This window comes from Sorex araneus, chromosome 6 (assembly GCF_027595985.1).
Source record: "Sorex araneus isolate mSorAra2 chromosome 6, mSorAra2.pri, whole genome shotgun sequence".
Lineage (NCBI taxonomy): Eukaryota > Metazoa > Chordata > Mammalia > Eulipotyphla > Soricidae > Sorex > Sorex araneus.
Genome location: NC_073307.1, coordinates 110,913,082 through 110,926,125, shown reverse-complemented (window position 1 = coordinate 110,926,125; position 13,044 = coordinate 110,913,082). Strand labels below are relative to the sequence as shown.

General features: G+C 38.5%; 1 protein-coding gene across 1 annotated transcript in view; it reads left to right on the top strand.

The window, feature by feature from the left end:
• The window catches only part of TMEM41B (transmembrane protein 41B), a 31,881-nt gene extending 18,837 nt beyond the window's left edge, over positions 1–13,044 (top strand). The window contains exons 3-7 of the mRNA XM_004613613.3: positions 898–1,026; positions 6,132–6,225; positions 7,032–7,136; positions 8,981–9,119; positions 10,726–13,044. Coding sequence (XP_004613670.1) covers positions 898–1,026; positions 6,132–6,225; positions 7,032–7,136; positions 8,981–9,119; positions 10,726–10,895 — 637 coding nt within the window. The 3' untranslated portion in view covers positions 10,896–13,044. The remainder of the gene's footprint in view (positions 1–897; positions 1,027–6,131; positions 6,226–7,031; positions 7,137–8,980; positions 9,120–10,725) is intronic.

Sequence of the window (13,044 nt, the reverse complement as noted above, 5' to 3'; positions counted from 1 at the left end):
TACACCTATGCCTATTCTCAGGTTGGTGCTTAAGAGCAGTTTTCAGGGGAGCATATAGTGCTGGGGATCAAACCTGGGCATTCTGCATGCAAAATTGGTATCTAGCTCCTATGCTTTCTTTCTGGCCCATTGGTTCAGTTCTGTTTTTTTTTTTTGTTTTTTGTTTTTTGTTTTTTGTTTTTTTTTTTGCGCTTTTTGTGCAAGGCAAACGCCCTACCCACTGTGTTATCGCTCCAGCCCCATATTGGTTCAATTCTTTTTTTTGTTTGTTTTGTTTTGTTTTTTGGGTCACACCTGGTGATGCACAGGGGTTACTCCTGGCTCTGCACTCAGGAATTACCCCTGGCCGTGCTCAGGGGACCATATGGGATGCTGGGATTTGAACCCGGGTCGGCCGAGTGCAAGGCAAACGCCCTACCCGCTGTGCTATCTCTCCAGCCCCTGGTTCAATTCTTAATTCAAAATTTAGACCTGTGCTGGAACAGATGCTTTTGTCTTGGGCCACAATGGATAGTTTTCAGGACTGCTCTTGCCTCTGTGTTTGGGGTTGTTCCTGGTGGTGCTCAGGGAACCATGTGGTGCCAAAGATCAAACTCTGCCTCCTCCTGCTTTCAGAGCGTTGAGCTATCTCTCCAACCCTGGAGCAGATGCTTTAATACTTTAGCTGGGTTCATCCTGCACATTTTACATATACATTATAGGTTTCATAAGATTATATTAAAGTGTTAAGAAAATAATTTGTGAACTTAGTGAAATTTGTTAATTTATGTTAACATGCGACATACAGATCGAGCTATGAAATAATTTTGGATAAAACTTCGTGTCTTAAACTTGAATTTGATAGTATCTTGGAAAGTTTCTGCTTTAAAATTTTTCACTTTAATTTTATTTCTTTAGAGAAGAAAGAGTGAATATGAAGGTTCCCAGAGATATGGATGATGCCAAGGCTCTAGGAAAAGTTTTATCCAAATATAAGGACACCTTTTATGTACAAGTACTTGTAGCTTATTTTGCTACATATATTTTGTATCCTTTTAACTGAAAGATATTTCCAGGTCTGCAGTATAATAATATTGACTAAAGATTAAAATTTTAAATTAAAAAAAATTTTACCTTAATCTGATATCTTCAATTTAGTTGTTCCTGAATAAATCTTACTTGATATCCTATATTTTGCTTATTTTATACACACATTTTCCTTTCTTCTGTTATTTGATATCTTTATTTTATGAGTATAAGTTGATGAATTTTTAAATTTAATTTAAGTGATTACTTTGAGTTAATATACCACAATTTAAAAAATATTACCTTGGATTCAGAGATATAAGATTTATATTTATCTAATCCTTTGCTTTTCTGGATGTTGTGTTAAAAGCCTTTTTGTTCACTTTGTATTTCATTTCATAGTTTTCTTTGTAAAAAATTTCAATTGGATAATCTTTTGAAGGATATGGACTTTTTAATTAGTCCTTTAATTTCTTCATTTTATAGAAATAAATGCAGCATTTTAATGATCAAAAAGAACTGGACATATTCAAAATGTTAATGCTATAGTGATTAATTTTCTAATTTGTGGATTTTACCTGGTGGGGGGCATGGTTTTAGGTCACACTCAGTGGTGCCTGGGGTACACAGGGATGATCATTCAGTACTAAGGAATCAAGCTCGGATCTGCTACGTGCAAAGCATGTGTGCTGATCCTTTTGACATCTCTCTGACCTGTCTTATTTTATTATTTTACTTTTTAATCTTTTCCTCTAATCCAACCTTTTCTAAATTTTTCAGTACTGAAAGGTGAATGTGTGTTGTGTAATGGTTGTACTGAAAGCTCTGTATTGTGTGTGTCTGTGTGTTTTAGATGTTAAACAGCAGGGTCTCACCCATCCTAGGCAAGTATTCTCCACTAAGCTACGTACCTGGACCATGGAGTAGGTGTTTTTATTCTTGATTTGTTGTCTTGGTAGTGTTGGGGATTGAGTATGTAAGGCTGGGATTATAGTTCAGTGGCAGAGGAGTCGACCTGGATGTGTGAAGTCCTATATATCATTTCCAGCGTAAGAATTTAAAAGGAAAAGGAAGGGACAGAGTGACAGTGCAGCAGGTAGGGTCCCCGGTCCTGTATGGTCTCCCAAACTTGCTATACTATTTCTCCAGCCTCTAAAGTTCTTAACTTAGGGCCTGGAATAATAGTACAGTGGGTAGGGCACTTGCCTTGCATGTGTCTGATTCTGGGTTCCAGGCCCAGCACCTCATACATTTTCTGGAGTCCACCAGGAGTGATCCCTGACATTGCCAAGTAGCACTGTAGCACTGTTGTCCCATTGTTCATCGATTTGCTCAAGTGGGCACCAGTAACATCTCTATTGTGAGACTTGTTACAGTTTTTGGCATATCTATTATGCCATGGGTAGCTTGCCGGGCTCTGCCGTGTGGGCGGGACACTCTCAGTAGCTTGCCGGGCTCTCCGAAAGGGACAGAGGAATTGAACCCGGTTCGACTGCGTGCAAGGCAAACGCCATACCTGCTGTGCTATTGCTCCAGTCCACATTGCCAGGTATGGTCCAAAAAACAAAAACAAAAATATTTTGGTGGGGTGGTGGGGCTCACACTCCGGAATGCTCTGGGGTTACTCCTGGCTCTGCACACAGTAATTACTCCTGGTGGTGCACGAGTGGACCATGTGGGATGCCAGGGATCAAACCTGGGTCAGCTGTGTGCAGGGCAACACCCTACTGTGCTCTCATTCCAGTCCCAAAAACAGATTCTTAACCTGGGACCATAGAGATAATACAGAGGTTCAGGCACTTGCCTTGTATCATATATGGTCCCCTGAATTCTGCCAAGTAGCATTCAGAGCAACTATATAGTTGTGGGTTTTTTTTTTTTTTTTTTTTTTTTGTCTCTGGGCTACACAGTGATGCTCAGTGGTTACTCCTGGCTTTTAAACTCTGAAATTACTCTGGTTGGTATTTGGGGGACCATATGGGATGCTGGGGATCAAACCCTGGCCTGCTGCATGCAGGGCAAGCCCCTTACCCACTGTACTCTATCTCCAGCACAGCAAGTATATAGTTCTAGCTTCATTCCCAGTGCTGAGCATGAACACGACAGTCCTGACCACCACTTGGTCTGGGTTTAAATAGTAATGTTTTGTTTTTGAGCTTACACCCAAAACGCTGGGGCTTACTTCTAGCTCCATGCTTGGGGGAACATGCTGTACTGGGGACAAAAACTGGGGCTTCTGAATACAAAGTATAGGCCTTTTTTTTTTTTCTCTTTGGGTCACACCCAGTGATGTACAGGATTACTCCTGGCTTTGCACTCATTAATTACTCCTGGCAGTGCTCGGGGGACCATATGAGATGCTGGGAATCAAACCTGGGTTGGCCACATGCAAGGCAAACACCCTACCTACTGTGCTATCGCTCCAGCCCCAGTATAGGCCTTTGAGGCATTTCCTCAGACTGTTCCCATGCTCTTTTTTGGGTGGGGATGGGTCACACCTGGCGATGCTCGGGCTACTCATAGCTGTGCACTCAGGAATTTCTCTGATGGTGCTTAGGGGACCATATGCGATGCTGGAAATCGAACTCAAGTTGACTGCGCACAAGACAAATGCCCTACCTGCTGTATTATCACTCCAGGCCCTCCATGCTGTCTTTAAATGTGTTTTTATTTTACACTTGTAGCATTTTTCAATTTTGCTTTTTTTTTTTTCCTTTTTGGGTCACACCTGGCGATGCACAGGGGTTACTCCTGGCTCATGCACTCAGGAATTACTTCTGGTAGTGCTCAGGGACCATATGGGATGCTGGGAATCGAACCCGGGTTAGCCGGGTGCAAGGCATATTCCCTACTTGCTATGCTATCACTCTAGCCCCCCATTCTTCAATTTTGAATAAGCATCTTTTTGTTGTCTCCATAGCTATGTGGCCACTGTATTTAACAGCAGTGCTGTATCTTCATTGTTAACACCGAACTTCAAATCCTTGTATATAAAATTCCTTTTAAATTAGAATTATGCTGGGAGATGGCTCGAAGGGCTGTAGTGCTTGTTTTGCATTCAGGAGTCCTGTGTTGTATACAGGGCACCTTTTGGTCTTGGATTCAGTACCCCACTTCCAGCACCCTATGCCCTGTTACCCCTCCTACCCAATGCTGAGAGTAGGCCCCAGTACCACTGGATATTACTTTACCAAAATAATAGTAATGATAATAGGGATGAAGAGTAGTATAGCAAGTTTAGTACTTGCTTTGCATGCGCTGTCCTACTTTTGATTTCTGGCACCATGTTTGGTCCCCCACACCCTACCAGGAGTGCTTTCTGAGTACAGAGCCAGACAGAGTAAACCCTGAGCACAGCTGAACGTGGCTGTAAAACAAAATCAAACCCCAGAATAATAGTAATATAAATAAAATACTTAAACTTTTTGATTAGTTTTTATTTTGAAATACAACAACTTTTTAAAAAACAAAGTCTCCCCCCAAATAAAAATAATATAAATAAAATACACTTTTGGGTCATTTTTTAATTTTGAAATATAATCTTCCTTTAATCCTAGCATTCTTTTTTGAATGGTAGTATAGGTCAGCAGTAGAGCACTTGCCTTATATGTATGAGGCCCTTTGTTCAGTAATGAATGTTTTTTAGACTCGAGGTTGGAGTGAGGTACATTGGGACATAAGCTTGCCTTGGCATACAGCCAACACAGGTTCGATCCCCAGCACCTCTAGGAGTAATCCCTGAGTGCAGTCAAGAGTCAGCCTAGTGCACTGATGGGTGTAGCCCAAAACAAACCGGGGGTGGGGGGGGAGTTATTCAGGTAGTAATTGGGTAAGCTACTTTAGTCAGGAAAACATAAGTTTTCTTAACTTTATAAACATTTAAATGATTTTTCCTTATTTTTTGGTTTGAGGGCCATACTTGGCAGTACTCAGGGGTAACTCTGCACTCAAGAATTGTTTTTTGTCGTGGTGGTGGTGGAAGAGGGGGAGACATACGACTGTATGGGATGCTGGGATTGAACCCAGTCAGATGCATGCAAGCCCCCTACCTATTGTACCATTCTGATCTCTGAATGGTTTTATAGAAGATGCAGCCCAATAAAAGAACAGGAAGTTGCAGATGAACCCCAAACAAAGGAGGAGACTAAAGGAAAGAAAATTATTTTTACCACATCCGGTGGTGTTTAGCATTTACTCCTGACTCAGATCACTCCTGGTAGGCTTGGGGAACGGGTGCCTAGGATTGAACTCAGGTCAGCCGCATGCAAGGCAAATGCCCTACCCACTGTACTGTTGCTCTGACCCCAAAATAAAAATATGTGTGAAGGGCTGGAATGACAGTATAGCAGTTAAAGTGCTTGCCTTGCTTGTAGCCTACCCAGATTTGATCCCTGTCACCCGTATAGCTAAGCCAGGTTCAGTTTCCAGCACATATGATCCTTCAAGACTGCCAGATGTGATTTCTTAGTGCAGAACCAGGAATCAGCTCTGAGCGCTGCTGGGTGTGGCTCAAAAAAACAAACAAAAAAATTTTTTTTAAGTTGCATAAGATAGCTCCATGAGCTTGAGTGTGTGCTTTGCATGCAGGAGGCCAGGGTTCATACCTGGCACTGCATAGTCCTTGGAGCACCACTAGCACCACCTCGTGGTTCTGGAGCATCATTCTTTACTGTGCATCACATCTACATCACTGTCTTGATTTTTCTTTTGGTAAGTTTTACTAGCAGTATACATTTATGTTTGAATGGGTGGTGTTGGGCTGCACCCAGCAGTGATCAGGGCTTACTGGTTGATTCTGTGCTTAGTGGTCACTCCTGGTGGTGCTATACAGACCGTATGTGGTACCAAGGGACTGAACTAGAGTCAGCTGCATGTAAAACAAATGCTTTAATCCCTGTACTGTACTCTAGCCTATGTTTTTTTTAATTGTTCGTTAATAATTTTGATTGATTGTAAATCAATTTGGAGTTAAAGGAGGAGTTAAAACTTTTTGATAATAATTTTTAATATTGAAATAAGTATGTAATATTAATGACAACTTCTGTGTTATTTTTTTCCTAAAACATTGGATTTGTCTTTTAAGATTTCCATTTTTACGTTTTAATCCTTAACTTAGAAGTTAACAGCTTGCAAACATTTGCTATTCCAGGCTCTATATTTCTCAGTATTCTCTCGGGATTTCTTTATCCCTTTCCACTAGCCTTATTTCTTGTTTGTTTGGTAAGTATATAAAATGAAATGGGATACTAGAAAAAAAGTTTTAAATAGAATAGTAAGAGGATAATAATGACATCTAGGTCCCACTATTCTATGTAAGCTTAGTCTCAATTTTAAGAGGCATTTAATGTTAAAGTGGTCTCTATTAGGTTCCTCCATAAGGTATCAAAGTTATTTTTCTATAATGTGGTTATTAGTAGCTTAATTGCATTTATAGGTTCTGTTTAACCTCTCCAACTTTTTTTTTTTTTTTTTTGGCGGGATGGGGTCTGGGGCTACAACTGGCTGTGCTTAGGGGTTACTTCTAGCTCTGCACTTAGGAATCAGTCCTGGCAGGGATGGAACCCAGGTTGGCCTTATGCAAGGCAAGTGCCTTATCCATTGTACTATCACTTCAGCCCTTCCATCCTTTCTCTAATTCAAGTAGTCCAGGAGTGTTGGCGGCATAGTGAGTGACCCCTGGCTAAGGGTGTTGTTTTCAACGATAGTATTTGGGGAGAGGTTGGTGGGTGGGTGGGTCAGGGCCATCACTTAAAGTTTCATTCTTAGACTCTGTAGGCTTGTGTTAACTATTTGCCTGTAGTCTCTAAATGTAATCACAAGTCTCAGTTTGTTGTAGCTTATGTCATTTTAGTTCTTTTTTGATCTGAGTAGTATGTTAAGAAGGGGTCTTGTTTCCAACACAATCAGTGTCCTGAGGTGTGTCTTCCCACCCCAAAAAAAGAGTTCAAGTAGTTTTTCTTTAGGTAAATATAACCATGTTGATAAAATAGAATGGTACAAAATGCTTATCGCTTCTTATTTTCTAGTGTTCTGGACTTGGTGCCTCATTCTGCTATATGCTTTCCTATTTAGTTGGGAGACCAGTTGTATACAAATATCTAACAGAGAAAGCAGTAAAATGGTCACAACAGGTAAATATGTATTCTTTTAATCATTTAATTTTAAACAAGTTTTTATTGAAATTCTGCGGTTTATAATACTATTAATAGTGGTTTTCCAAGCCTGTTTCATGAGCAGAGGGGAGGAGGCAGATGGAATAGAGAAGGGATCACTGAGAAAATGATGGCTGGAGGAACCAGTTGGGATGAGAGATGCATGCCGAAAGTAGATAACAGACCAAACGTGATGACCTCTCAGTGTATGTGTTGCAAGCCATAATGCCCAAAAGTAGAGAGAGAGTATGGGGGATATTGTCTGCCATGGAGGCAGGGGAGGGTGGGAAAGGGGGGTATACCGGGGATATTGGTGGTAGGAATGTGTACTGGTGGAGGGATGGGTGTTTGATCATTGTGTGATTGTAACCCAAATATGAAAGCTTGTAACTATCTCATGGTGATTCAGTAAAATTTAAAAAAAAATAGTGGCTTCCCAGGCACATAATTCTAAATAATCATTTAATTTTTTTGGTTAATTAGAAGTCCATTATATTAAATATGTAGTGCATGTAGTCCATTACTACATAAGTTAACTCAGACTTAGGGCTTAAAGTTTGTTTTTGTTTTTGACCAATTTAGAATCAAGTAAATAACAAATGTTAATTATTTCAAATACGATTTTTTAAATCCCTGAAACAGTAATTTTTGTTATGTGTTGAAAACACAGAAGAATGTGTAAGTGTAGGAATTCATGTATTTGAATACCTCCTCTGTGTTTTGCTCTACATGAGTTGCTGGAAATATTTAAAATCTCCAGCTGTTTTTGTTTTGGGGCCACACCCAGCAATGTTCAGGGGTTAGTCCTGGCTCTGCACTCTGGAATAACTTTTGGCGGTGCTCAGGGGACCATATGAAGTGCTGGGAATTGAACCTGGGTTGGCTGCATGCAAGACAAGCATCCTACTCCCTGTGCTGTCACTCCAGTATTGCAGTGGATTAAGAGATAGTATAGGTAGTATAGTATAGTATATGCTGGAGAGATAGTATAGTGGGTACACTGCTTGCTTTGCACATGGCTGACCTGGACTCCATTCCTCCCACCCCTCCCCAAAAGTAGGTATGTTATAAATATAAGTAAGTCTACATCAAAGGATCTGACACAGTATTGCTACAAATTCTAATTTTGTCAGAGTTAGAAGAGGGGCTGGAGAGAGAGTGCTGTGGGCAAGCAGCTTGCTTGGCACAAGGCAGACCTGGTTGATACCCAGCTCCCTATGTGGCTTACCTCTTTGTTTGGGGGGTGGAGGGGTCACACCTCTCAATGCTCTCCTCAGGGGGTACTATGTCGCCCAGTCAGCCACATGCAAGGCAAGCACCTTGCCTCTTTTTTTTTTTATTAGAAAATTAAGAGAAATTAAATATTTGATCCCAAATCATAGTCACTTAATTGTAAAGCAAACCCAGAATCTCTGATCTCTAGATTCAGTAATCTCGTGCTCTTCTCTTTATCGTATATATTTTGTATGTTGAAATCATTTACATGTAAGTTTGTCTTTGTAATAGCTATAGTGTTTCCTCTTAGTAAGCTTTGAAATAATTAGTGCTTATTATTTTAGTTTTAATTGTCATTAATTGAGCCATGATTTTGGTTGATAGAGAATAATCTTTAGCAGTACGACATTATGCTATAACACAGTCTTTGAAAGACTCATTTAGCTCTGGTAATGAGTATTTCATAAGTAGTGTATTGTCATTTTCAAGCTCCTTTTTTGATTTTTATATTGGATAAATAACTATTAAGGTGAGAATTTAAAATGAAGCATTTTACATTAAATAACTTGTTATTGAGATTAACTTTATGCTAATTTTTTTAATGCCAGGTTGAACGCCACAGAGAACATCTCATCAACTACATCATATTTTTGAGAATAACACCATTTCTGCCTAACTGGTTTATTAATATTACATCTCCTGTGATAAATGTGCCATTGAAAGTTTTTTTTATTGGCACTTTTCTAGGTAAGATGTGTGATTCACACTGTTAGAATTTATTGTGTTTAATAGTATCCAGCTGGGTTAGAATCTCTCTTTTTTTTTCTTTTGTAATGATAGACATGCCAGCACCACATGTAATTCTTGGGCATGAAGCCTAATTTGTATAAATAGATGTTCTGAAATGTTTGTTGGATTGTTTTGTCTTAAATATTTATGTGTTATTTCTTTTAAAGAATAACACTTCCTTCTGAACATTTTTGGGCGGGGACATAGGGGGTTGGGGTCATACCCATTGGTGCTTTGGGCTTCCTCCTGGCTGTGTTCTCGGGAATCACTGTTGGCACTGCTCAGAGACCATGTGTGTTGCCATGTCTGCTGCATGCAAAGCAAGCACTTGAACCTCTGTACTATCTCTAGTTTGAGTGCATGCTTTGCATTCATTGACAGACTTTAAAATCTTAAGTCATTTTGGATTTTATAAAATGTTACATTCATAGGCCAGGGAAATAGCTTGAAGAGCTTGAAGAACTAGTGTGCATGTTTTCCATGTTGGCCACGTTCAATCCCTGGACCCCATGTAGCACGGAGGAGTGACTCCCAGGGAACATGCCAGGGGTAGTTCATGAGCACATCCAGGTGTGGCCCCACAAATTCATGAATTTTTGTCTCTTTTTTATGGGTGAAATACCTAGGGATTTAGTTCAGTTCAATTTTGCGGCTAATGTAACTTTTCATTCTTTATTTTTGTATGTCTTTAGTAACTATTTTCTCTATGAATTTGAATCACTTACTACCCACATGACATTCTATATCATTTTAATGATATAGATTATATCTATATCATTAGATATAGTGGATGAAAAGACATTTTAATCTTTACATGAAGAGTTACTGGACCAGACCTTGCCTCACATGCACATGTGCAAGACTCCAGATTCAACACCCAGTCTCAAAGTCCAGATTCAGTGCACAGATTTTTTTTAAGAGATTGGAGCTACACAGAGCCAACCCAGGTTCCATCTCCGGCGTTTCATATGGTCCCCAGAACACTGCCAGGAGTGACTCTGAGTGCAGAACCCGGAGTAACCTCTGAGCATTTCCAGGTGTGGCCCCAAAGAAACAAAATTTTATTAAAAAAAAAAAAGTACTGATTTCACCCCACCACTGAACCTCTTCTTTCACATTTCACTATATTGAAATAATTATTCACCCTTTGACTCAAACTCAGAAACCCTACAAGTCATAGCTGACTCAGTTTGTTCAGGTTTTCATGATCATTCATTCAGGCTGGAGAGAGAGCTCATTGGACTGGAGCACTGGGTGCTTTGCATGCTGAGGTCCAGGTTCATCTATTTATTTATTTATTTATTTATTTATTTTGCCACACATGGAGGTGCTCAGGGCTTACTGTGCTCTCAGGGATCACTCCTGTCAGATGTTGCCCCCAAACAAGAAACAAAATAGCAGCTGATGTATAAAGGATGGATTCTTTTTTTGTGGATGTAAACTGAATTAAATTAAAATTTTTCTAAAAGTCATTATATTCTTAGAAGAATGTTCATGTACACGGATATTTTAAATTTTAGAAACAATAAGTGGTTTTTAATGACTGTCTTATTTTTCATTTTAGGTGTTGCACCTCCCTCTTTTGTAGCAATTAAGGCAGGAACAACACTGTACCAGCTCACAACAGCAGGGGAAGCTGTTTCCTGGAACTCAGTATTTGTCCTAATGATTTTGGCTCTTCTTTCTATTCTGCCAGCCATTTTCCAGAAGAAACTCAAGCAGAAATTTGAGTGAAAACTCATCTGGGTTTTAGTTTTCTCATCATCTTCATCATCATTGTCATTGTTATTATCATCTCAGAACTGACAGGTTCATGTGCAAAATTATCTCTTCAGTAATTTAAATTTGTAAAATAAAATTTATTATCAGACAGAATAATGCTTTTAAATAGTAAGGGAGATACCAAAGGAAAAATATACCATGAAAAGGTCTGTCAGTAGATACCCTCTAAATGACTATTCCAAGGGTACCGATAATTGAAAGCAGCATAGCAGAAACTTATTGTCCCACCTGACAATGTATTTCATGTATTGGCTATACGTATTTACCCTTGACTCAATAATTTACTGTTTTTTTTTCTGTGTCCCTTACTAATAACTAAATATTCATATGCAAATACAAGCAAAGAGCCTAGATTTTTAAAATTAGCATTACAATTCTGACTGATATTAGCCTGTTTCAAGGCATAAACTTGCAAACTAAAACTCAAAAGCAATTTACTTTTCTTCCTCTGTTCCCTTGAGGTAATGAATTTGTTTAGAAGAAGTTGCATCTTAGTGAACTATTGGATATTGATATCAAATTCAGTTTCCTGAATCTCCCCGCCCATCCCACCCTGTTATCTTGGTTATCATGGATCAGTCTGAAATTTAAATTCTGACCAGTTTATTTTTGATGTGTTTTTCTAGCCTTCACAATATTTCCACTGTGCTATTACATGACAATTGTATCATATTGGTGTTGATAATTTATACTCAGATAATATTTTGTTACATAGTTCCCCTTTACTATCAGATGGGGTCAGAAAAGCAAATAGTCAACGTCTGCTGTTTTTAATTGTTAGATTACATTACTTTAGTATTTTGAACCAGAAGCAGTAGTATAGCAACAGTTTAAGTGGTTAAATATAGCTTAATTGTTCCAATGACTGTAAAATTTACCTCATTTGTTTATTAGTCTGGTCTTTAGAGTATGTATTATGTAATTATCCTTTTATGCATGATACACTTACAAGAATGCCTTGTTTCAGATCTATTGATGACTCTTTTGTTTGGGGCTGATTTTTGATTAGTGCAGTTTCCCAATTTAGCGTTTTACTCTTTATTACTCAAAGTAAAATTAAAATTAGCTTCACCTGGTAACGACTCATTTAAATTGTCCTGGAAAATTAAACTTTTTTTTTCTTGCTGCCTGCTTAATACTTTTGATTTCTTGGTTCTAGGACATAGCTGATCTAAAGTAAAATACTATTGTCAGTTTTGCCTTCATCCAAGATCGTCATGTTAAAAAGTACTTCAGCTGTGGGAGAAATCTCTGTATGTTTTTATTATGAGAGATATGATCATTCTCAAAACCTGTTTCTACTGCATAATGTGGACTGATTCATTATTTTTTCTATCACAGTATTAACAAATGGATTTATTGTAAATACAAAGAATATATTGATTAATATACGATTCTTATGTCACCAGACCTTTTGTGTGAAATTATTTATTATTTCAAGCAGGTTTTCTTTTCTTATTGACCAGAGACTCAATGATAAAGCTTTAGTTATTTTTCCAAATAAACTTAAAGCATAGCCTTTTGGAGAAAGTTCACTAAATGTTACTGTATAAAATGTAATTGAGTACATTTTTATCAGACTTTTAACAATAAAAGTAAAGGCTTAGACTCAGGAGAAGTCTCACTATTTACTCCAGTGTGTTTGTATTGTACTTAACTCTATTCTCAGAGTATTTATCCTGTGTTTAACATTTTATTTTTTATCTTTGCTGATTATTTTTGTTAGAAAATTGCAGCCGCTACTTAAGATAGGGCATATTTTCTTGCAAGAGAATAGGCAGTGTTACCTGATTTATACCATCTCTAAATGAATGAAGAATCCTTCAGCAGACCATCCTACCTGCAGATGATTTCCTGTACTCATGGAGTCACAGATTTGGCATGATTCAAGCTTCAGCCATATTCGAAGACAGTTACATAGAGCCGCGAAGGAACAAATGTGTGTAGTAGGGAGGCCTGAGGCTAACTGGGAATCTGCCGTACGAAGTGAGACTGTTCTCTTAGTTATGGCCTCTCTGGAGTTCTGTTTGAGTGTGATATTCTAAGGTACTTAATAAATGCAAACTGAAATGTAATAATAAATTATACTGAAGAAAGTGTA